The 22,758-nt window shown below is 47.2% G+C and overlaps 1 protein-coding gene across 7 annotated transcripts; it reads left to right on the forward strand.

Moving 5' to 3' along the window:
• The first annotated feature begins 7,540 nt into the window (after nt 1-7,540).
• On the forward strand, nt 7,541-22,557 carry TBC1D13 (TBC1 domain family member 13). 7 transcript variants are annotated; one of them, XM_081065437.1, is made up of 13 exons: nt 7,541-7,685; nt 8,628-8,701; nt 10,222-10,262; nt 10,830-10,891; nt 11,028-11,127; nt 11,964-12,046; nt 13,989-14,148; nt 16,917-16,967; nt 17,061-17,127; nt 17,694-17,857; nt 18,824-18,984; nt 19,133-19,190; nt 20,051-22,557. In XM_081065437.1, exons 1-13 carry the CDS (start codon nt 7,663-7,665, stop codon nt 20,114-20,116), a joined length of 1,110 nt encoding a protein of 369 aa, XP_080921563.1. In that variant the 5' UTR covers nt 7,541-7,662; the 3' UTR covers nt 20,117-22,557. The 7 variants fall into 7 exon arrangements, with proteins under 7 accessions (XP_080921563.1, XP_080921564.1, XP_080921561.1 ...); XM_081065438.1 differs by having other exon boundaries at nt 18,827-18,984; XM_081065435.1 differs by having other exon boundaries at nt 16,917-17,127.
• Nucleotides 22,558-22,758: the final 201 nt, after the last annotated feature.

Below are 22,758 nucleotides of genomic sequence, written 5' to 3' on the forward strand. Positions count from 1 at the left end.
TCTCAGTTTAGGTGCTACTTTCTTGAGGAACTCTCACCCCTATTCTAATAACTAGCTTTGTGGATTTTTTCCCTTCTGCATAGTATCTTTTTGTTTTTGACATGTGTAACTATGTACAATTTTGAATCCTTTAAAAAGTCTATTGAGTGGGGGCCAGTGAGCTCAGTTGGTTAGAGAGCCATGCTCCTAACACCAGGGTTGCGGGTTTGATCCCCGCATGGGCCAGTGTGAGCTGTGCTCTCCTCAGCATGATTGAAACTACTTGGAACTGATGGGTCCCGGAAAAACACACTTAAAATAAATAAACGTTTTTTGCATAAAAAGTCTATTGATTTCAAATTACCAAAGTAAGCCTTGCTTGTTAAAAAAAAAAAAAAATCCGAACAATAGGGAAATGTATGGCGGGGAAAAAATGAAAATCCCCATCAAACTCTAGCCCTACCCCAATTTCATTCCCTTCCCCATAAGTGACCACTCTTCACAATTTGGTGAGTATCCCCTTAGTCCTTTAAAAATATGTATGTGTATGTAAGAGCTAAAACTAAAACTTTTAGGAGACAAACATAGAAGTCTTAATGACTTGGGGTTAGGCAGTGGTTTCTTCAATATCCCACCAAGCATACAAAAAATTGACAAGTTGGGTTTCATTAAAATTAAACACTTTCGTGCTTCAAAGGGCACCATCAAGAAATGAAAAGACAGGGCCAGCCTGGTGGCTCAGGCGGTTGGAGCTCCATGCTCCTAACTCTGAAGGCTGCCGGTTCAATTCCCACATGGGCTAGTGGGCTCTCAACCACAAGGTTGCTGGTTCGACTCCCGCAAGGGATGGTGGGCTGCGCCCCCTGCAATTAGCAAGGGCAACAGGACCTGGAGCTGAGCTGCACCCTCCACAACTAAGACTGAAAGGACAACAACCTGACTTGGAGAAAAAGTTCTGGAAGCACACATTGTTCCCCAATAAAGTCCTGTTCCCCTAGCCCAATAAAAAAAAAAATCTAAAGAAAAAAAAGAAAGTGAAAAGACAACCCACAGAATGGGAGAAGATTTTTGTAAATCATATGTCTAAAAGAACAGTAATCCAGAATGTATAAAGAACTTACAGCTAAATAATAAAAAGGAAAATAACCCAATATAAAATAGGCAAAAGAGCTGATTAGACATTTCTCCAAAGAAGATATAAATACAAGTGGTCAAGATGCATATGAAAAGATACTCAACATCATTAGTCATCAGGGAAACACAAATCAAAACCACAATGCGAAAAAAAAAAAAAACCCACAATGCGATACAACTTCATATCCTTGGGAAGGATATGATCAAAGAGATAGATAATAACATGTATTGTCAAGGAAGTGCCTAGATGGGGACCCTCCTACATTGAACGTCTAATGGTGCAGCTGCTTTGGAAAGCAATTTGGGGATTCCTTAAAAAGCTAAATATATGGGTGGGTGATGAGGGTAAAGGGGATCAAATATATAGTGATGGAAGGAGAACTGACTCTGGGTGGTGAACACACAATGGGATTTATGGACGATGTAATACAGAATTGTACACCTGAAATCTATGTAAATTTACTAACAATTGTCACCCCAATAAATTTAATTAAAAAAAAAAAGCTAAATATAGAGGTACCACCATGTGACATAGAAATTCTACTCCTAGGTATCTAACCAAGAGAGAATGTCCATACCAGCATTATTCATAATACTCAAGAAGCAGAAATAACCCAAATGTCAATCAACTGGACCTTGAAAACATTATGCTAAATGAAAGGACCTGTCATAAGAGATCATACACTGTATGATTCTATTCATATGTCCGGAAAAGGCAAATCTATACAGACAGAAAGTAGATTAATGGTTGCCTAGGGCTGAGAGGGTGGAGGAAATGGGAATGATTGCCAATGGGTACAGGATTTTTGGGGTGTGTGTGTGATGAAATGGTCAAAATTTGATGGTGATGATGGTTGCATGGATGATGTATGATAATCGTGTATTTACAACTCAATATTCTAAAAACCACTGATTTGTTCACATTAAATGTACCCTCTACATATATAGTATTGACTTATATTCCAATAAAGCTGTTAAAATGCATGTATAAACGTGTATATGTAAACTCATAAGGCAAGATGGATTTAAAAATATAAATAAGATCATACTATACAAATTGTTCTGTGATATATTATATATTTATCATTTTTTATGTCAGATCATATGGCCTGTTTAATTCTTTTGAATGGTTGCATCATTCTCCAAAATTTGCAGTTTTCTTATTGGTGGAGTTTGGTTGACACCAAAAAATTCACTCATGAATTCTACCAGACCTTTAAGGAGTAAATAAAACTTCTACAGAACGTTTGCATAAAATTGAAGAGGAGGGAAGAGACCATCATTACTTTGACACCAAAAGCAGACAAAAACATGACAAGAAGATAAAACTACAGACCAATACCTCTTGTGAATATAGGTGCAAAAATTCTTAACAGAACTTTTAACAGAATAAACACATTATAGAATAAATTGAATTCTTTTTTTTTAAGTTTATTGGGGTGACAATTGTAAATGAAATTACATAATTTCAGGTGTACAATTCTGTATTACATCATCTATAAATCCCATTGTGTGTTCACCACCCAGAGTCAGTTCTCCTTCCATCTCCATATATTTGATCCCCCATAAATTGAATTCTTAACAATAAATTGCCACACAGTTTGTGGTGATTTGTCATAGAAGTCCTAGGAAATTAACACAACAGTCTATATAGAAAATTCTATGGAATCTACAAAAAACTTCTTGAATTAATGAGAGAGCTTAGCAAAATTTCAGGATACAAAATCAATAAAAGCAATGAAAAATAAATAATGAACAATAATTTAGTATCATAAATCAATTTTATAAAAATGGTAATAAAATAATTTTATTATTAAAATAATAAATAATTATTAAAAGTATTTTATGTATTCCAGTAATAAACATTTGGAAACTGAAATTTTAAAAAATACCATTTACAATAGCATCAAAAAAAGTGAGATACTTAGGGATAAATCTGACCAATTATGTGCAAGTCCTATAACACTGAAAACTACAAAACATTGCTGAGAGAAATTGAAGACCTAAATAAACGGAGAGCTGTATTATGTTCATGGATCAGATTCAATAATGTTAAGATATTAATTATTTTCAAATTCTTCTACAGAATCAATATAATCACAACCAAAATCCCAGCAACTTTTTTTCCCTATAAATTGACAAGCTGATTCTAAAGTTGATAGAGAATGCAAAGGACCAAATGCAAAGACCAAAACAACTTTGAAAAAGAGAAACGCAGTTGATTCATTACACTACACTAGGGACTTATTATAGAGCTATATAATTATTATAGGTATTATAGAGCTACTAATAATGGTGTGGTGAGGCCAAAAAAATAAATAAGGAAATCAATGAAATGTAGCAGAGAACAGAAATAGATCCCACACATATATGATTAACTGATTTTTGCCAGAGGGGCAAAGGTAATTCGTCTGGAGAAAGGATAATTTTTTCAACAAATGGTACGACAATTGGATACTCATATGGAGATAAATGCACTTTGATCCATACCTCACATCATTTACAAAAATTAACTCAAAATGGATTGTAAATTTTAAAAAGGGATCATAGACGTAAATGTAGAACCTAAAATTATAAAACGTAGGAGAAAACCCTTATGATATCGGATTCTGCAAAAGTTTGTTAGATATGAAAAAAGAAATTGTGGACTTTATCAAAATTAAGAGCTAAATTACAATAAACACTGTTAAGAGACTATAAAAGCAAGCCACAGAGTAGAAGAAAAATATCTGCAAATCACGTATCTTAAAAAGACTTGTACCTCTTCATACTCACTAGAATGGCTATGATCATAAAAACAGAAAAAAAACAAGTGTTGGTGAGGATGTGGAAAAATTGGAACCCTCTGTGCACTGTTGGTGAAAATGTAAATGGGTATAGCCATTATGGAAAACAGTATGGGAGTTCCTCAAAAAATTAAAAATAGAATTACCGTGTGGTCCAGCAATTCACCTTCTGGATTTATACCCCAAAGTATTGAAAACAGGGTCTCAGAGGGATATTTGTACACCTATATTCTGAACAGTATTATTTGCAATAGCCAAAAAATAGAAGCAACCCAAGTATCCATCAACAGAGGAATGGATAAACAAAACATGAAATGTATTCAGCCTTAAAATGGAAGGAGATTGTGACTCATGTTATAACATGGATGAATTATGAGGACATTATACTAAGTAAAATAAACCAGACACAAAAAGATAAGTACTATATGATTCCACTTATAAGGGGTACTTAGAGTTGTCAAATTCATAGAGACAGAAAGAATGGTGGTTGTCCGGCTCCGGGAGGGAGAATGGGAAGTTGTTTAGTGGGTACAGAGTTTCAATTTTGCAAGATGAAAAGAGTGGTGGAGATCACAGTACAATGTAAATTTAACACTACTAAACTGTACACTTAAAATGGTTAAGACGGTAAATTTTATGTTATGTTTATTTAAACACAATTTAAAATAAAAATAAAAAGACATGCATCCAGAAAATCTAAAGAAGTCTCAAAGGTCAATTTCAGTGAGAAAACAAGCAATTCAATAAAAAATGGGAAACAGCTTTGAACAGATAACTGCCCCAAAGAAGATGTATAGATAGCAAACATATGAAAAGATGCTCGACATTAGTCTTTAAGGAAATGCACGTTAGAACAACAATAAGATACTACTATTCACCTACCAGAATATCTAAAATAAAAAAGCTAAGTGAGGATGTGGTACAGAAGGAAGTCTCTACACTTCTGTTGGGGGTGAAAAATATGATTATTTTGGAAAATGTTTAGATGTTTCTTAAAAATTTGAAATTCATCCAGCCATTCCACTCCAAGAGACATGAAATCGTGTGTCCACATAAAGACTTGTGCACTAATATTCACAGCAGCTTTAGTTGTAATAGCCCCAAAACTGGAAACAAGCCAAATGTCCATCAACGGAGGCAATGGATAAACTATGGTATGTTCATATAATGGAATCTACACAGTAAGAAAAAGGAATGAGGTGCTACAACACGCATGAATCTCAAAATAATTATGCCGACTGAAAGGAGCCAGATAAAAATGAGCGCCTAGTGTATGTTTCTCTTTATATACAATTCTGGAAGGTGCAAACTAGTCTATAGTGACAGAAAGCAGATAAGTGGTTGCCTAAGGTGGGGAGGGGAGCAGTGTATACAAAAAGAGGAGGAAGGGAGGAGATACAAAGGGCAGGAGAAATCTTTGGGGGGCAATGGATGTGTTTGTCATTTTAATTGTGACGACGGTGTCACAGGTATATACTCGTATGAGTATACATATGTGTATACATATACAAGTACATACCTATATATATCTCTATATATGTAAACTTATAAAATTTATAAAAGTATACACTTTAAAAATGTGCAATTTATGGAACATCAATTATACCTCAAAGTTGATAAAATTGTATTAAAATAAAACCACTGAGGGAAACTAGGTGAAAAGTACAAAGGATTTATCTGTACTATCTTTGTAACTTCCTGTGAGCCTATAATATTTCAAAATAAAAAGTTTAAAAATTAAAAAAAAGAAAAGAGACATACAAATTTAAAAAAATTGTATTAGTGCTTGTCAAATAAAAACTGTACCAGTTAAACTCTTTAAAGCTGTTGGAGAGAGATCTTTCTCTACAACCTAGTGATGGTGGGTGCAATAGATTACTATGACCAATCTAAGAGGTTGTTCTATTCATACTCCTTTGAGTGTTAGTCCAATTTAATGTCATTTCAGGTTTTGGTGGGACATTTTCATTTTTTCTTTGAAGTGCATGCTTATAGGCCTCTCTATCTTACTTCCTTCAGATGCTTGCTTAGATGTCACCTCAGAGCAGCTGTCCTGACCTTGCTATTCAAAATCATTTCACCACCTCAGTACCCATTCCTGCTTTATTTTTCTCTGTAGGATTTATCACCATTTGACACACTATTCAGTTTACTTATTTAACATGTGTCCCCACACTAAATTGTCAATGCTTCAAGGGTAGGAATTTTTGTCTGTTTTGTTCATTTCTAAATTCCCAATACCTACAACAAACCTGGCACGTAATAGGCACTCAATAACTTTCTAGAATGAACAAATGTGTTTTGGTTTGTTTTTCCCTGTGGGGGTATTTGTCTTTTTCTTGTTGATTTAACAACTCTGTATGTTAGAGATATTAGTACTTTATCATTAAGGATACACATATTTTCCCCATTGATATCTGTCTTTATGATATATTAAAACTTGTATGTAGTTATGTATCTGTCTTATCTTTCATGGCTTCTGGGGCTGCATTTTCCTTCTCTAAGATCGTAAAGTTTTTCTACATATTGTTCTTCTAACCCCATAGATTTTTTTCCCTTGTAGAGCTTTTAATTCATCTAGAATTTCTTTTTTCTATCAGATGTAACGTAGGAATAGAACTTTATTTTTTTTCTAAATGATAGCTGACAGTCTGTATTTTTCTTGACATATCATTTGTGTTTTTCTCTGTCTTCCTAGCCAACATATTCAAAGGCTGTTGGGTATTCTTTTAGCTGGAAAAATATTCCTTTCCTGTTGTGCACTTAAGTCCACATTTGTTCATTTCTTGTATTTCATGTAAAAGAACTTAATTTTCGTATTCTGCAGAAACATTTAGCACAGTGCCTAGCACATAGTGGGAGCAGGAATTGTGGGATGAGTGAATAAAGGAATAGATATCTGTGTGCCTGCTCCATTGGTCAGTGAAGTCCTGGTTCCCCCTCTTCTATCTGCTTTTTTTAAATCTTGGGACAAGGAGATAACCCTGTCCCCTACTCCACAGCTGGAGGAGGTTTTGAGGTTATACAGTCCAGTGACAAAGTTTTCACCGATCTGTGGAGAAATTTTTAAACAAGGACAATTATGCCCATATGCACACACATGTGTAGAGAAAGTGTTTAAGGCTGCCAACTGTCTTCTTGGGAAAGATCTTGAAAATTCTTGGCTTTCCTTTTCTATTGTTCTTATATTATGGTAAATTTCGTGTTCTTGAAATCCAAAATTCACGGAAACACTGAGTTGTAGTCCTGCTTTCCATCTCCTATTTATTGAACTATCTGCTCTGTGCCATCAGTGGCTCGAGGACTGCATAATGAAAAGACCTGTATAGTTTAGCAGGGAAAGTACATTCTTGAACCAATGACGCAATAGTTTAATGACGGTGAGGAACGTGTAAGGAAGAGGACAAGGTAGCATGTAGAAACTGAGGCCCAGGGCAGCGCGAGTAAGGGACCTCGGCTACACCGTCTCCGCCGTCACCAGCGGGTCCTCGCACAAACCTCAGGATCCGCCGGGTGGAGAGAAGTGGGGGTGGGGGCGTGGTCTTGACACCTTAGTGCCCCGCCCACCCCTTCAGGCCACTGGCAGCAGAGGGAGAGGCGGCACGTGAGTGGGGCGGGGCGGGGCGGCACGGAACGCTCACGCGGGCGGCTGCGTTTCCGGTCGGAGGCTTTTGCAGAGCGCCCCGCGTCCCTGGAGGGCGGCGGAGGCGGCGGAGGCCGTGGAGGCGGTGGAGGCAGCTGGGGGAATCCGGAAGTCAACACCATGTCGAGTCTGCACAAGAGCCGGTAAGGGGCCACCGGGACCGACTGGGCCAGGCCGCCTCTTCTGTCCTGTGGAGGGGGAGCGTGGATGCGGCCAGGCGTCGGGAGTCTCCTGGCGGAGGGGCTCAGGCGCTCACTTTCTAACCTCATTGCCTGTGGGGGGGCACAGCGCGGAGGGACTTCTGCCCTCTCCGGGGTCACCCCTTCTCGCTCTCTCTGCTCTCACCCTGGATCCCTGGTTCACCCCTTCCCTTGGGGTCTTCCTCATGCAGGGCCTCAATGCCCGGGACCCTCCGGCCCCCGTCCTTGTTAACCCCTGTCCCAGTACCCTCCTCTCTCCAAAAGCTCCCAGCCCTCCGTGTCCATTTCTTACAAGAAATGATAGAAAACCTGGATTCTCCAGTCTGTGCCCTTTCACAGGCCAGATCCTGCAGCATTGGCTAAATTTTGCTTATTCTTCAGTTTTCTTCCAGGACTTAATTTTTAAATCGTTTGCCCTTGCCTGCAGGTCTTCTAATGGTTATATTGTTGATTCTGGATGGCTGCGTGCAGGTTACACAGGTCCCTTGTCTACGGATCAAATTACTCCTGGTTCGTAGGGTTCGTTGAGTTCAGATAGTGGAGCTGTGGGCTGGGCCTCGCCAGCAGGAAGTGCCCAATAAGTGCCAGCTCACTAAATATTAGAATTTGTCTGATTTCATGGTGCTTGTTTGAGAACCTCTAGACAAGAGTATGTCTGCGTTTCTGGTGTTAGAGGAAGATGTGATCTGTAGTTCTGTAGCTCCCCAAAGCTTCCTTCGATCAGGATTTTGACTGAGCTTTGCTGTCTTTGTGTCCTGAAGGGGGGGGGGAGGAACTGGTTGGAGACTGGCGGTGTGAGGGGGCTGTGGGCTTCAGGACTGATCACGAAACCTGTCTTCTTGGGGTTTGGGTGTTCGTCATTTGCGTCCTCCTCCTTCCTTCTAGGATTGCAGATTTCCAGGATGTTCTGAAGGAGCCCACGATCGCTTTGGAAAAGCTTCGGGAACTCAGTTTTAGTGGTAAGAGGCAACTCCATTTTCAGGGTTTTCCTAGAGCAGCGTTGGGGCTAGGAGAGAGGGGAAGGTACCAAGGCCACACCTCTTGGGGACTTCTGCAGATTCTGTGGACCTGAACAACCAGTGACTTTGGAGGGGGTTCCCAGAGGAGTGGCTCCCACAGTTAGCACGTCTATAGGCCTCAGGGTGCTTCATTGGCATATGAGTGATGCTTACTGTTTCCTTGGAGTAACTGGAGAGGACTGAAGGTGGCAGGAAGAGAATGGGGAGGAGACTTCTTGAGCGGAGGCCCGGGTCTTCCTTCATTCCTCTGCAAGCTTCCTGTGCTGTAGAATTGGGGTAGCTGCAGAGTGGTTCCTGGTTCTCTTCCTGGCTTGGGATCAAAGCCTACGCGGCGACAGTGAACTTTGATTAATGGTAAGAGTCTAGCCGTGAGACCCTGGCTGGAGGAGCTGCACCTCAGCAGTGTTTGACTTTGCCCTGGCTGGCATGGTTAACCCTTTGGCACAGAGATTTTCACTTGTCTTTAAAAAGAACCCTAGGTGTTCTGTAGAGCTTCTTGGCACTGCTCAACCTTTGTAACTTTGCCAGCAAGGAATTCTTGAGTAGACCCCCTCGTCCCCATGTAGATTCTGAGGTGAGGACATTAGTTCCTGCTCGTGGCACTTAGGGTTACCATAGCAACAGCTGCTTTAGCAAGTTCCTGACAGTATTGCGAAGCTTGTCATTCTGTTCAGGAGTGATATTTAGGCCTTGAAGAACTTGAGGGGTCCTGGGACCTGTGCTGAGCTGAAGAATCTGCCAGGCCTCAGGGGAGGCAGGGTGTGGTTGTTTGGGCTCTAGAGTCACACAGACCCTTGTTTGAGTCCTCGATTGCTCTCTTTACAGAGGAGTTTCTTGAAGTGTAAGATGAGGACAGTGATGCTAATCTCCCCTTCTTACTAGAGTTATAAAGAGGATTAAGGGAAATAATGTCCGTAAAGCACAGGGCACTTAGCATTCGCAGCTTAGTTTGTATTCCACACATACTTATGGAATATCTTCTGTGTGCCATGCCCTGTGCTAGGTACTGGCGGTATAAGACATGCAGTTCTTGTCTTTCTGGGGCTTACCTAGTATTAGGGGTTACAGATGTTAAATAAACACACAAATTATATTACAATCCTAGTTGTGATGGAGGCTCTGAAGGAGATGTCATGGAGCCGTTATTTATAATAAGGGACCTGACTTTGATTGGGAAGAGATGGTGGTTGGTAAAGGCTGCCCTGGGGAAGAAATGTCAAGGATGAGAAGGTATTATCTTCAAAAGAACATTCTAGACAGAGGGAGCTCTGGGCTGGGGGCTGGGGTCATAGAAAGTACACACAGGATTACCATCTAGTCATGAATCTTTCTGGTGGGCAATGATTCTTGGGGAAGTACTCCTTGCCTGCTCCACTCGCTGCCAACTGGCTCTGAGGTGGAGGGCTAGGGGCTTCTGGGACTCTGGCCTGGGGCGTGACCTTTGCTTGCTGTGTCCACAGGCATCCCCTGTGAGGGCGGATTGAGGTGCCTCTGCTGGAAGGTGGGTGTGCGTGGGGTGCGGCTTCCGCTCTGCTGAGAGTCCCTGGGTTTCCGCATGGGCTGCCCCTACCCCCAGCCCCGTTTCTGTTCTGTCTTTCCTTGCTTTGTTTGAGGAAGCTTTTCTGGGAAGTTCTGGGTTTTCTGTTCCCCTTGGGATCCGCTCCAGGATCCCTTTGGGGATGGAACACTTTGGAACGCCAGCGAAGTCCTTTGCTTCCTGGTCAGTGGAAGTGATGTTTATTGGGACAGAAAAGGCCATGCTTTGCCCAAAACTATTATCAGCTGACATGGGAGTGGAAGCCCAGTATCCTGCTTTCCAGCCCCTTTGAGCATAAGGTTTGATTATCATTTGGAAGAGTCTGTGTGAGGAAAAGAAGAAAGGGCTGGTTTGGGATAATGGAGGAGGGAGGCAATGGGGAGGAAAGGGGAGGTCCCCCCCAGCCCACGCCTACGTTCCTGCGCTTCAGCCCATCTTGCCTTCTCTGGCTGACATCAGACGTTTTCCTTGAGGCCTGTCAGGGTTGTGCTGGGCCAGTCACCAGAGCTTTGCTCCTCTTGCTCTGTGCAGATTCTCTTGAACTATCTCCCCTTGGAGAGAGCCTCATGGACTTCCATCCTGGCCAAGCAGAGGTGAGACCCAGAGAGGATGACGGGAGGGCCTATATATCAGACGCTACAGGTAGTGCCGAGCCTGTCCTGCCTCCTGGTCCGGGCTCCCTGAGCATGAGCAGTGGGAATCATCCCTCTCTTCTCTTCTCTCCTGCAGGGAGCTATATTCTCAGTTCCTGAGGGAAATGATTATACAGCCTGGCATTGCCAAGGCCAACATGGGTGTGTCCAGGGAGGATGTCACCTTTGAGGACCATGTGAGTTGGGGTCAGCAGCGGGGATAGAGGCCACAGAGTGGGCAGGGGTGTGGGCTTTGGAGCGGGTGAGGTCCCCCCACCCAGAGGATAGGATGCAGCCAGTCTCAGTCCCCTCTGGCCCTTCCGGTACCTCCTTTCTTTATGGGCTGCTCAGCCCCTGAAGGCCATCGTCTCTTCCCTCTCCTCCCCAGGCCCGGTGAGGAATATAAGTGACGGCTGGGACTCGGGGTGTGCTGTGTGTGCAGCCCTAAGCCAGGTCCTCCATGCACATTGTCTTCTCTTCCTCCTTATCCCTGGTCCTTGAAGAAGGTTCTGTGATTTGGTATTTGAAAAAAGTCAGCAGGGTGGGAGTGAGGATAAAGTGCCTTTCTGTGGCCTGGAGGAAGCCTCTTCTCTCCTCCTGTGCCCTGTGCGCTTTGTGGTGTAGGAAGTGGAGAGGGATCAGATCCAGGAATGCAATTGGCGACTCAAAGCCTCAATGAATTAGATTCAAGGGACATCATGATACAACATTCATTCATTCATTCAACAAGCATATAGTGAGCCCTTGTTACATGCAGCATTTTAGAGCTGCCGCGTTGGGCAGAAAGAGTCCTGCCACGCAGGGATGCACTCAGCAGACGGCAGGGCTTGGCTGCCAGTGGTGGAGTTTGAATAGGATTTGGGAGGCTGCGGGAAGCCTGTGCTGCTTCTCCAGAAGCTCGCAGGCTGTCGCAGAGCCATAGCTGGGCCGCTGGTGGCATCGTTGGTGTGAGGCCACTGCTCAGGCCTCCACACTGGTATCTGCCCTGGGCCCCTAGCTGGGCCTAGGACAGCAGCTTATTTTCTCCCCACAGCCACTCAACCCCAACCCTGACAGCCGGTGGAACACATACTTCAAGGACAACGAGGTACTACTGCAGATTGACAAAGATGTCAGGTAAGCAGATGCGGGGCTGGGAGAGGGCCCATGGGGCTTCTGGGGACTTTCCCAGTTCTGTCCTTTCCCTTTCCAGCCCTGTCCCACGGTGGGGCGGGGGAGGGTTGATGGGGTATCTGGATAGGTAGGCCGAGGCCCCAGTGATGCTGGGCCTGAGAATGGGGCTGGCGAGTGCAGTGAGTGTTGGGGGGGGGTACCCGGTACCCGCCTCTCCCTTCTCCCTGCCTTAGTTTCTGTTATGTGCTGGGCATGATGGATTCATATGATCATTTCTTCCACAGATCCTGAGTCCCTGCTATACGGCAGGCTCAGTGCCAGGCTCAGGGGTGAGCCCTGAATAGACAGACACGGTACCTCTCCCAGAGGAGCCTAAAACCTTGGAGGGGAAGGTGGGAAGACAGGTGTTCAGCAAATTAGAGCTGTGTGATTCTTAGCATTTGTGGTAAAGCTCTGAAGGAAGAGGTCAGGGGTGTTTCAGGGTGTCCAGGATGCCTTGCTGTAGGAGGCAGTGTTTCAGCTGAGGAGGTGTCTGGGGGGGAGGGCGGGAAAGGCCTGGTGGGTGGCTCTGCCTGGGGACGCCTTGAGAGCCCCTGGAGCTTGGCATGTTTAGAGAGCAGTGCAAAGGCCGGTGTGGTCGAAACTGCAGTGGACAGAGGCAGGGTTGGACCTTGGATTTGATCCTGAAGACGAGGGCAGTCACGCAAAGGTCTTAAGCATCGGAGTGACAGGATCACATGCGTGTTTTTGTAAATTGTGAGCTGCCCTGTATGCATGTGTGTGCTTTTCCACTTGGTAAAGAAATGCGGAAATGCAGGCTGTGCTGTCTTGTTGGGTTGGTGGGTGGCAGAAGGTGGAATCTCCCACAGTCTGGTGAGGAGCTAGAAGGAAGGCCTGGTCTGCAGTAGAGCCAAGTGGTCAGAGCTGGTTCTGGAGTCTGTCTGCCTGGTTTTAGGTCCACCTTCTCCAGTTGTGAGCTGTGTTTCCAGCCACCCACCACCCTGGGTGCTGCCCCCCTGTCTGGGCTCATTGTGCCTGGGGCGGCCCAGCAGGATGCAGGAGGGGCCTCGCCTCATTCGTTCCCAGGCTGGTGCTGGGGCACCCTCTCTATATATACGAGGGTCCTAATGGCCCTCTTGGAGTGCAGAACCATGCGTTGAACCCGGTTCTGGAGCAATAGGTTCTGCCTTCCACTGTAGTAACTGTAGCGTGTTCAGCGTTTGCAGAGGGCACGCTGGCCGTGTGGTGTGTATACATCTGAAAGGGGGGCGTAGCCTGTAATGCAGATCCTTTTAAAGTTTGATCCCTTTCTAGAGATTGTCTTCAACCTGCTTTTCCCCTTGCTGTGTCTTGGGCATTTCCCGTGACAACTGTGTAATGTTCTATTGTGTAACGTACAGCTTAACTAAACCTCATTTAGTTAAGAGGTTTGTTTAAGGACACTTAAAACAAACAAACAAACAAAAAAATACATATACACACACACACAGACACACACACAGAAGGTGCCAAAAAAAGGTATACGTATTTTAAGAAAGAAAAACTGTATTAAAATTGTAATACTCAACATATACCGATAACAAAAGATGAATACAAGTCACCTTTGACTTCTGCATTGACAAGAGGTGCTCAAAGTGGTTCCCATCAGCGTCCAGACGCCTCCGATTACGGCGAACTGCTGCTTGAGCAACGTTGACCAAAGTGTCCACTTGTACACATTTTTTTGGCACCCTGGTATATGTGTGTATTTACAAATACACATAGGAATATGGGTATATATACATAGATAATGACTATTTTGCTTCTTAAACACTATATTGTTTTTTAAATGAAATGTTCCTAATTGTTTTAAATGCCCTTTGGGTGCTGGGGCAGCCGGCAGCGGGGTGCCGATAGAATGTCTAGACCTCCGTAACGTACTGTCATCTCCATTCCCTCGTGACAGGAGGTTGTGCCCAGACATATCGTTCTTCCAGAGGGCCACTGAGTACCCGTGCCTCCTCATCCTGGACCCCCAGAATGAGTTTGAGACCCTTCGTAAGCGGGTGGAACAGACGACACTGAAATCCCAGACGGTGGCCCGGAACCGGAGCGGGGTCACAAATGTGAGAGGCAACCTGGGGCCCCCAGGGCCTCCCCGTGACTGCCTTTACCTTCTTGCTTCACTTGGGCCACTGGCCATTGGGCCCATGATCATGTGCCCTGCCAGTTACCTAAGGCACCATTAGTCCTGCCAGACTGCACTCCTGCCAGGGCTCCTTTTGAAAGTCAGAGGTCAAAGCCTGGGTGTAATAGGTATTGGGGAAGGGCCCTGCCATGCAGTGAAGGAGCTGCACTGCTAGTCTCATGGTGGAGATGGCTCTTTAAAAAGGAATTACATGTGTGATGGGAGCGAGGATGGGGTGGGGAGCTGACCTGGGCTGGATATTAGGGAAGACTTCCCTGTGGCAGTGACATTTAAGCTGAGGCTCGAGTCGGAGGAAAAAACTTTCCAGGAGGGGAGGAGGGCGTATGTGGAAGTCCTCAGGCAGGAGAGAGTGTGGTGTGTTCAAGGAATAGAGGAGTCCCCTGGCTAGAGGCAGAGGGAAAGGGAGAGGAGAACGTTGCTGGAGGATGCTGGAAAGGGCAGTGGTGGTGAGGCCCCCTGGGGCCTTTATCCCGAGGGCTGGGGAGCCGCTGCCACTTTGCTGTGCGTGATGTTGATTGGAACGGGCAGGAATAGATGTGGAGAGAGGGCCTGGGAGGTGGCTCCATTGTCTAGGCAAGCGTGGGGATAGAGCAGAGAGACTTAGCAGGTAGAATTGATAGGACTTGTGCTGGCCAAGTCATGTTGAGTGTTTGAACCCCAATCTCCTACAGGCTCCTGTAACTCTGAGAAGCTGCTTATAGCCAAACAAATGTAGTATCATTTTTGTTTTTTTGAATTTTTGTAAGAACCCAAAATGACGACAGTTGCAGCGAAGCAAGATCTCAATGCTCCTAAAAGTGTATTATCTTATTCCTTAACTTACACCTACTGCATCGGTACCTGGAACTCTGACTTGTTCCTCCAAACTTTTCACTGTCCTCCAATAATGGAAAAATCCTCCATAACCTCCAACAAACAAGCTAGAGACAGATACTACTGCAGAAACTTTTTTCCCTAGTGGAATGACTTCATCAAGGCTCTCTGTAGGAGAGCAGCCATTTTCTGCTTACAGGGGTGACGGGGCAGTTACAGCTGATACCAGGGATCCGTGTGCCGGTGACAGCTGGGTGTGTTGGGGCGGGGTACAGAATACTTGGCTAAAGGACTGCGGGCAGGACTTGCTTTGTGGGCTGCACTCTTACTCTGCTGCTGATGTCCTGGCTGCAGGGCCCGGTACGGCCCTGGCTTCTGTCATTCATTTCTCTAAAGTCCTAGAGGGCTGCGAGCTGAGCTCTTACCCATTTTAGGTTTGGACATTGTCCTGGGGCAGAGCACCTGACCAGAAGCTTCATCCCGAGGCCTGAGCCCTGCCGGGGCAATCTGAATTAGTGCTGACCATCTGTTTGGGCAAGAAATACCAGGCCCACCTTCCCGGGCCTCCGTCACGGCTTCTGACCTCTTCTGTAAAAGGCAAAATTGCCCCGCCTAGCTTTTGAATTGCCAAGAGGGTGAAATGAGATCATGGCTGTGCAGAAAAAGCTGGAAAGCACTGGCATTCTTGGAGGCCTGGACCTCAGGTTCTGGAGTCAGCCAGTCTCGGTTTAACTCCCAGCACCACCACTTAATGAGAAATGACGAGTGACCTAACTTTTCTGAGCCTCAGTTTCCTTACCTTGAACATGATATTGAGAGAATATTCTAGGTGGTTCAGAGTGTTACATGGAGGCATACTTGTAGAGCACTGGCATACACCTAGAAAGCTCTCAGGAAATGGTAGTGGTGTGTGTTTACGCCTACACGAGTATATATGATGGGAAAGGGAGCTAAATGTCCCCAGGGCCCTGCACTTCCAGGACAGTTTCCTACATTGTCCGGCCTGGGCTTGCCTGTGGCTGCCTCCCACAGGTAACCCCAACCACCTGAATCTTTACAAAGCTCCCGAGGGTCCTGATAGGCAGCCAGTGTTGGGGGCCTCTGCTTGAGTTTTTAGCAGGGGTTGTCATCTGTTTATCTCCCACCTTTTCTTACGAAAATTTTGAAACACTCAGAAAAGCTGAAAGAAGAGTACAATGCACACCTATATATGTTCCACCTAAATCCAACAATTATTAACATTTTGCCATGTTTGTGTGTGTATGACATATAGACAGAGTAAGAAGAATATTTCTGTTTTGTGTTTCACTTCCAAGCCAGGACCCAGTCAAGGTTTGTATGTTGCATTGGGATGTTGTTTCTTGGTCTGGAGCAGGCCTCCCGTCTCCCCCACCCCCCACAGCATTTGACTTTTTGCTGAGTCTCAGCCAATTGTCTGATTTTGACATATGTAAAGTTTTGTTTTCCAAATCCAAGTATAACATGCAGTAAAGTGTACAAATCTCAGGTATACAACTAGATGAACGTTTTCTTGTGTATTTACCTGTGTAACTGCCACCCGGATCAAGACATAGAACATTTCTGTCATCCAGAAAGTTCCCTCACGCCCCTGCCCAGTCAGTACCCCTCTCCACAGAGGGAAGCACTATTCTGGCTTTTATCACCGTGAATTTGGTTTTAGTCCAGCCGTTGTGCAGAATGTCCCACATTCTGGGTGGGTCTGCCTGTTTCCTCCTGGTGGTGTCACATTCCTCTTAGCCCTGTGTCTCCCATAAGCTGGAGGTTAAGTGCAGGCTTAATGGCAGGCATTTCTAGTGAGAACACATTGCCCATATGCCACCAGTCGCCTTACGGGCTCCTCTTCTCCCCCAGATGAGTTCCCCACACAAGAGCTTGGCGCCGTCATCCGTGAATGAGTACCAGGTGCTGCCCAGCGGCTGTGAAGCCCACTGGGAGGTGGTGGAACGCATCCTGTTTGTCTACGCCAAGCTGAACCCTGGCATTGCTTATGTGCAGGGCATGAACGAGATCGTGGGGCCCCTCTACTATACCTTCGCCACCGACCCCAACAACGAGTGGAAAGGTAAAAGGACTGCCCACACCCTTGTGGCTGGCTCCCTGGAAACATGGACTGAGGAAAGTCGGCTAATAGGCTTTCTCAGGCTGTGCAGCTCGTATCGCTCTCTGGGCCTCTGTTTTCCCTCTGTCAGATAAGGGGGTTGCCCTGGATCCTCTCTGAGATCCTTTCCAGGTAGGACTTTCTAGAACGTTGGAAGTTTACTGATCTCTTGATATTTGCAACTGAATTTCTGATAGAGGAGATGAGATGTATACATAGGAAGCTGAATGATAGAAAGAATTGAATGATTTGAAAGATGTCATTAGAAGAGCACATAATCAGTTGCTAAGCGAGTATACAGTGTTGCCAGAAAGTGTGAGAAGAAAGAAGTGATGTCCTTAGTCCAGGGTGGAGAGAGGTCAAGGACAGAGACTGTCCTGAGCCTGACCATGGCGGTGGCGGGCAGGGGGCGGCGCGGTGACTGGGTGAGGCTCAGAGGTGAGGGAAACAGCTCACGTAGCTGAGAGATGGGCTGGGATAGCAGGGCACCAGCTCCCTATGGCTGCTGTCACCCTGCCCGTCTCGCCCAGAGCATGCCGAGGCAGACACCTTCTTCTGCTTCACCAACCTCATGGCTGAAATCCGGGACAACTTCATCAAGAGCCTGGATGACTCGCAATGTGGCATCACCTACAAGATGGAAAAGGTGTACTCCACCTTGAAGGATAAGGATGTGGAACTCTACTTGAAACTGGTGAGGACCCCAGGACCACCCGGGCCGGGCGGACAGAGGGGAAGGCGCAGAGGACAGCTGAGCACCCAGGCCGGGGCGAGCTCGGCTTGCGCCTGGGGGTTGAAAGTGGCCACTTCTGCTGCCAGGGGGCGCGGACCCGTCTGCTGAGGCAGGACTGGGGGACCGCGTGGCAGACCCTGGGAGGCCAGGCGGGCTGGCGGGGAAGGGGAGTCGACACGCCACCCATCGTGTGCCAGGCGCAGTGTGAGGTGTTCACCATATGCTGCGTTAGTTCAGCCTGTTACTCCTTTGAGAAAAGAAGGGTGCACTTCATTTTTAAAAGTTAAAAATCATTTTAAAAAACGATTGCAGTGATATTCCCTGTTTCTTTTAGGAAACAGTTCAGTAAAAAGAAAAATTGTATATAAACAGAAACAGTTGTGGGAACAAGAAATTACATGTAAACATCTTTTTAAACAAATACGGAATTATGTTTTTGCTGTTTTGTCACATGCCTTTTCAGTTAATAGTATTCACTGTGACTGACCAGAGGGCCCATCTTTGTTGGGAATAATTGCCTTGTGGGGTTGTATGGAGTACATGAGTGAGGGAATACATTTGACTTGCTGAGCACAAGACCAGGTTGCAGTAGGTGCCTAATTAGTGGTCTCTTTGTCCATAATTTGTACAGTGTTTTAAAGGAACCCGCACACTCCTTTATAAACCTAGAATGCTTGTATAAAAGTTTGGGTTTTTGGCTTCTCTTTAAAAAAATCAGAAGATCTGACCACATTGGCTGGCAGCAAGCAGCAGCTGCCCCTTGAACCGAGTGAGGCTCGGTAGGCGGCCAGGTGCGCCCGCCTCGTGTGCCGGGCACTCACACCTGGCCTGCTGCTTCTCTGAATTCACACCTGAAGGCTGTGTGGTGTCACGTGGCAACCATCCAACACGGATTCTTGCGCCTGCCCCGTGCCTCTGTCTCCCCAGCAGGAGCAGAACATCAAGCCGCAGTTCTTCGCCTTCCGCTGGCTGACGCTGCTGCTGTCCCAGGAGTTCCTGCTGCCTGATGTCATCCGGATCTGGGACTCCCTCTTCGCTGACGACCACCGCTTTGACTTCCTCCTCCTCGTCTGCTGCGCCATGCTCATGTGAGTGTGGCTGTGAGCAGAGGGGTGAGTGGGCGGCTGCTCTCACCAGGCTGCAGGGAGCCTCTGGGAGCCTCGGGCGAGTGTCAAAGCAAACTCACTGCGGGAAGGGGCCCAGGGGCTCAGCGCTTTTGCTGCTTGTTTTCCTTAGACTGATCCGGGAGCAGTTGCTGGAAGGGGACTTCACCGTAAACATGCGGCTCCTTCAGGTAATGGAGTTTGGAGGGGCAAGTTCAAGTCGTGACCGTGAGACAGACAGCAGGGTAATGTAGCCCGTGCCAGCTGCTGTGACAGGCTGGAGTCCGGAGCAGTAGAGTATAGCAGGGCTTGAGTCCAGCCCCCGCGGCAGACCTGGGTGTGGACCTGGGTTTGAGCCCCGGCTGTGCCACTGACCTTGACTGTGGCGTGGCCTTGACTGAATGACGGCCCCTCTGAACTCAGTGCTCTACATAAGCTAATCATACCCGGGACACGGCGGTGTCCCGTCGGGTAATCCTCGGTGGTGGTCACGTTCAGACCTGGGGCAGGAAAGCGTGGGCCTGCGTGGTTAGGAACCTGGGCTCAAAGGTCAGACAGTATTGGGTTCACATCCTTTTTCTGCTGTGCTAGTCATGTGACCTGAGCTAAGTGACAACCTCTCTAGTCCTCTGTTTCTTCACCAACACCTGGGCTGGGGTTGGTTTCCAATAGCTTCATTGACTAGATCTGTAAAATAGGCCTAATCACAGTAATCCCCTCATTGGGCTTCTGAGGTGCTCCCATGAGCTAATGTATGGACAGTGTCCAGCCCTGTGCCAGGCGGGGAGAGGTGAGGCAGGGGGCTCCTAAGGGAGGGCTGAGTCCTTTGGTGGTGCTGGTTGGCTGGTTACGTTAGTGCTGCAGTGAGTGTCGCATTAGCTATGTGTGGGCGTTAGGGCAGAATAGTGATGGCTGGTAACCTAGGGTCCCTACCCCTGGGACCCAGGGTCCAGCAGGGTGACAAATCCCAGTGGGAAGGGCACAGGTGTGGCAGAAGTGGTGAAGGGTGAGCTGACTTCAGAGACATATTGTTGGCCTTTCCCGTGCCCAGGATTACCCCATTACAGATGTCTGCCAGATCCTACAGAAAGCCAAGGAACTCCAGGACTCAAAATAACCTGGTGGCACCAGGTCCAGATTTGGGAGAGAAGACACCGATCCCTGTGCCCTGGCTTCTGGGCCACGCAGGAGCCTGTGGGATCCCAGCCCGAGGAGACGCTGCAGGACTGGCCCACTCCAGACGTCACCTGGCTCCCTCCCCCTGGGCCACTCCCACCGGGGACACACTGTGCCATGTTCCTTCCTCATCACCGGGCCCTCTCCACTCTTCAGCTCTGGGACTCTTTGCCAAGGCTGCCGAGCAAGGCTGGAGCTCCTGAAGTTGTTTCCTGGGGCTGCGGCAGATTGGGGGCACTCGGGGTTGGCAAAGGTCCCTTCCCTCCTCTGCTCTGCTGCCCCCTTCCTCCTCTCCTGCTCTGGTTGCGGGGAGGTGCTTGGCAAATGAGCCAGAAACAGTTTCTTCTGGGGGTTGGTGCTGAGGCTTCTCCATGGGGAAAGTGACACTGTGAGGGAGCTAAGAAGCTGCTGGGCCAGGCCCAGGTCACACCCTCTGTCCCTGTCACTGAGTGTGTCTCTTCATCCCCAGGTGTCTGTCTGTGTGTCTGTCAGTACGGATGTGAGGCAGGGGAGGGTGTCTGAATCCCTCTAGGTCTCTGCGCACTCTCGCTCTCTCTGTCTCTCTCTCTCTCTGCCTCTGTCTCTCTCCACCTTACACAGAGGCTGTGTGTGACTCTGTCTGCTCCTCTTTCCGTTGTTCTCCCTCTGCCCTTCTATCTTGGGGTGCCTTATCCCCAGCCTCCTCCCCTCACTCGTCCCCTCCACACCTGTGAACCCCAGAGACAGAATGAAGAGCCTGGCTCAGCAAAGCCCCTGGAGGTCAACGTTGGCCTGTGCACCGTGTTCCCGTCTCCCAGCCCTAGGCTCCCAGGTTGCTCAGACTGGGAGGCCACAGTGCCTCCCTAGAGGGCCTGAACCTGCTCCCCACCAGAAATCTTGGAAACCAAAAGCTGCTGAGAAATGATGGTCCATGACTCTTTGAGCCTCTTTCCCTGGGGATGGAGGCGGGAGAAGAGGGAGAACTGGGTCTCCCGGAGATTTCCCCAAAGGAAAAGGACAGTAAGGTGATGCTTTGCCAGGGGTTGGGATCCAGGTGCTTCAGTAGTCATTCCCATGGCTTCCAAGGCACAGCCCAGGGTGGGTGAGTCCCATGAAGGGCAAAGGGGACCAAAGGGAGCCTTCCTAGATCCAGGGGAGCCCTGTCTCCCCGAGTAGGCTGAAGGAGGTGCTGGCCCTTCTCTAGTCTCCCCCTTGGGCTGTTTTCAGGATTTGGGACAGGTGCACTTGGAGCAGGACCAGCTGGCTACTTCTACTGGGCAGTGGGAGAGCGGGCTTATTCTGATCAAGTCCCCTCCCTCCTTTTATGAAGAGGCAGGCGCTTTGGGGCTGGAATGCTAGGTAATGTAGCAAGAGTCCTCGTCTCCTCAGACTGGCTGGTAGGCGCCCTGTTGCCCTCAAAGCCTTCCTGAATCTGGCAGCCAGGACTTCTGCTGCCCATGTGGGCCAGGAAGTTTCCCCTAGTTGACTCCTTTACCAGTCTGTCCCTTGGATGCTACTGGGATTTTCTGCACTCTCCTAACAGTTTTTGGGAGATTTTTTTTTTTTTTTACTATTTATTCAGACTCCTGGTTATTTATTGCAGATTGGCAAGTGTTTGGTTTGGGGATGAGGGTGGGGGGCTGGGAAGGTAGAAAGGAGTTGGGGACACAGTCCTGACTTTCTGAAGTCAGACTCAACAACCTCTCCTCCTTCTGGGACCTTCCTGGTTCTCCAGCAGGTCCTGGCTGGGAGGGCCCTGAGCTCTGTGTTGGAACTGAGTGTCAGGGAGGCTCAAAGACCCCTGCACGGAGCAGACACACTGCTTCCTGCTAGCCTGCCCCACCTTTTTCCCAGAACTTGTCAGCTGGTGGTTCATTTCCAACTTGGATCCCTTCACAGGCTGAGGCTTGGGCCACAGCCTGTGACCCAGCAGACACTGCCCAGGATACCTGATGCATTCCCTCTGGCCTGTCCCCTTGCCTTCCCTTTTGGGGCCATACTACTTGAATGACTGCGTCCAATTTGCCTCAGTGACAGGCCTGAGTCCATTGCCCTCTCCTTGATTTTGGGATGAAGGCCAAGAGCACATGTCCAGGTTAGGCTGAGCTCCCCAGGATACTGCCCAAGGAAAGGGCCTGCCCTTGGTGATCACCGCACCCCAGACTCTCAAGGGAGGTCCCCAGATAGCCAGAGTGCCCAAGCCTCCTGCTTGGGAAGCTGTCCCCAGGAATTTGGACACTTAACACATTAGGCTGTATGAATGCAGCAAGTCTCACTTCAGAGTGTTAGAATGTTAAGTCTGCTTGTGTGTGTGTTTTTTGTTTTTTTTTAAATCAGTTTTGTTCTTTGAATCAATGCTGTTGATGACAAGTCTTTAATAAACCATGTGTTCTTTGCAGTGGGCATTGGTGCTGTGATGGGCTGAAACTTTGAGACCTCAGAGCAGGAAAAACAAGTTTGAGCAGGGATAGAGTCAGGAGGTGGTTAGAGTGGGCTAAGAAAGGCCAGGAGATTCTTGTTGGAGCAGCCAGTTTTTGTCTGTTTTGTTTTTTCCCCTTCTTCCACTTCCTCCCTGCCAGTACTACGGTTCGAGCCATTGTTTAT

Source organism: Rhinolophus hipposideros (genome assembly GCF_964194185.1).
Source record: "Rhinolophus hipposideros genome assembly, chromosome: 11".
NCBI classification, from domain to species: Eukaryota; Metazoa; Chordata; class Mammalia; order Chiroptera; family Rhinolophidae; genus Rhinolophus; species Rhinolophus hipposideros.

Coding starts and splice junctions, on each gene's coding strand:
- TBC1D13 (XM_081065435.1), top strand. CDS start 7,663: ATGTCGAGTCTGCACAAGAGCCG. Junction 10,892..11,027: donor TCCATCCTGGCCAAGCAGAG/GTGAGACCCAGA, acceptor TCTCTCCTGCAG/GGAGCTATATTCTCAGTTCC. Junction 17,128..17,693: donor CCCCAACAACGAGTGGAAAG/GTAAAAGGACTG, acceptor CGTCTCGCCCAG/AGCATGCCGAGGCAGACACC.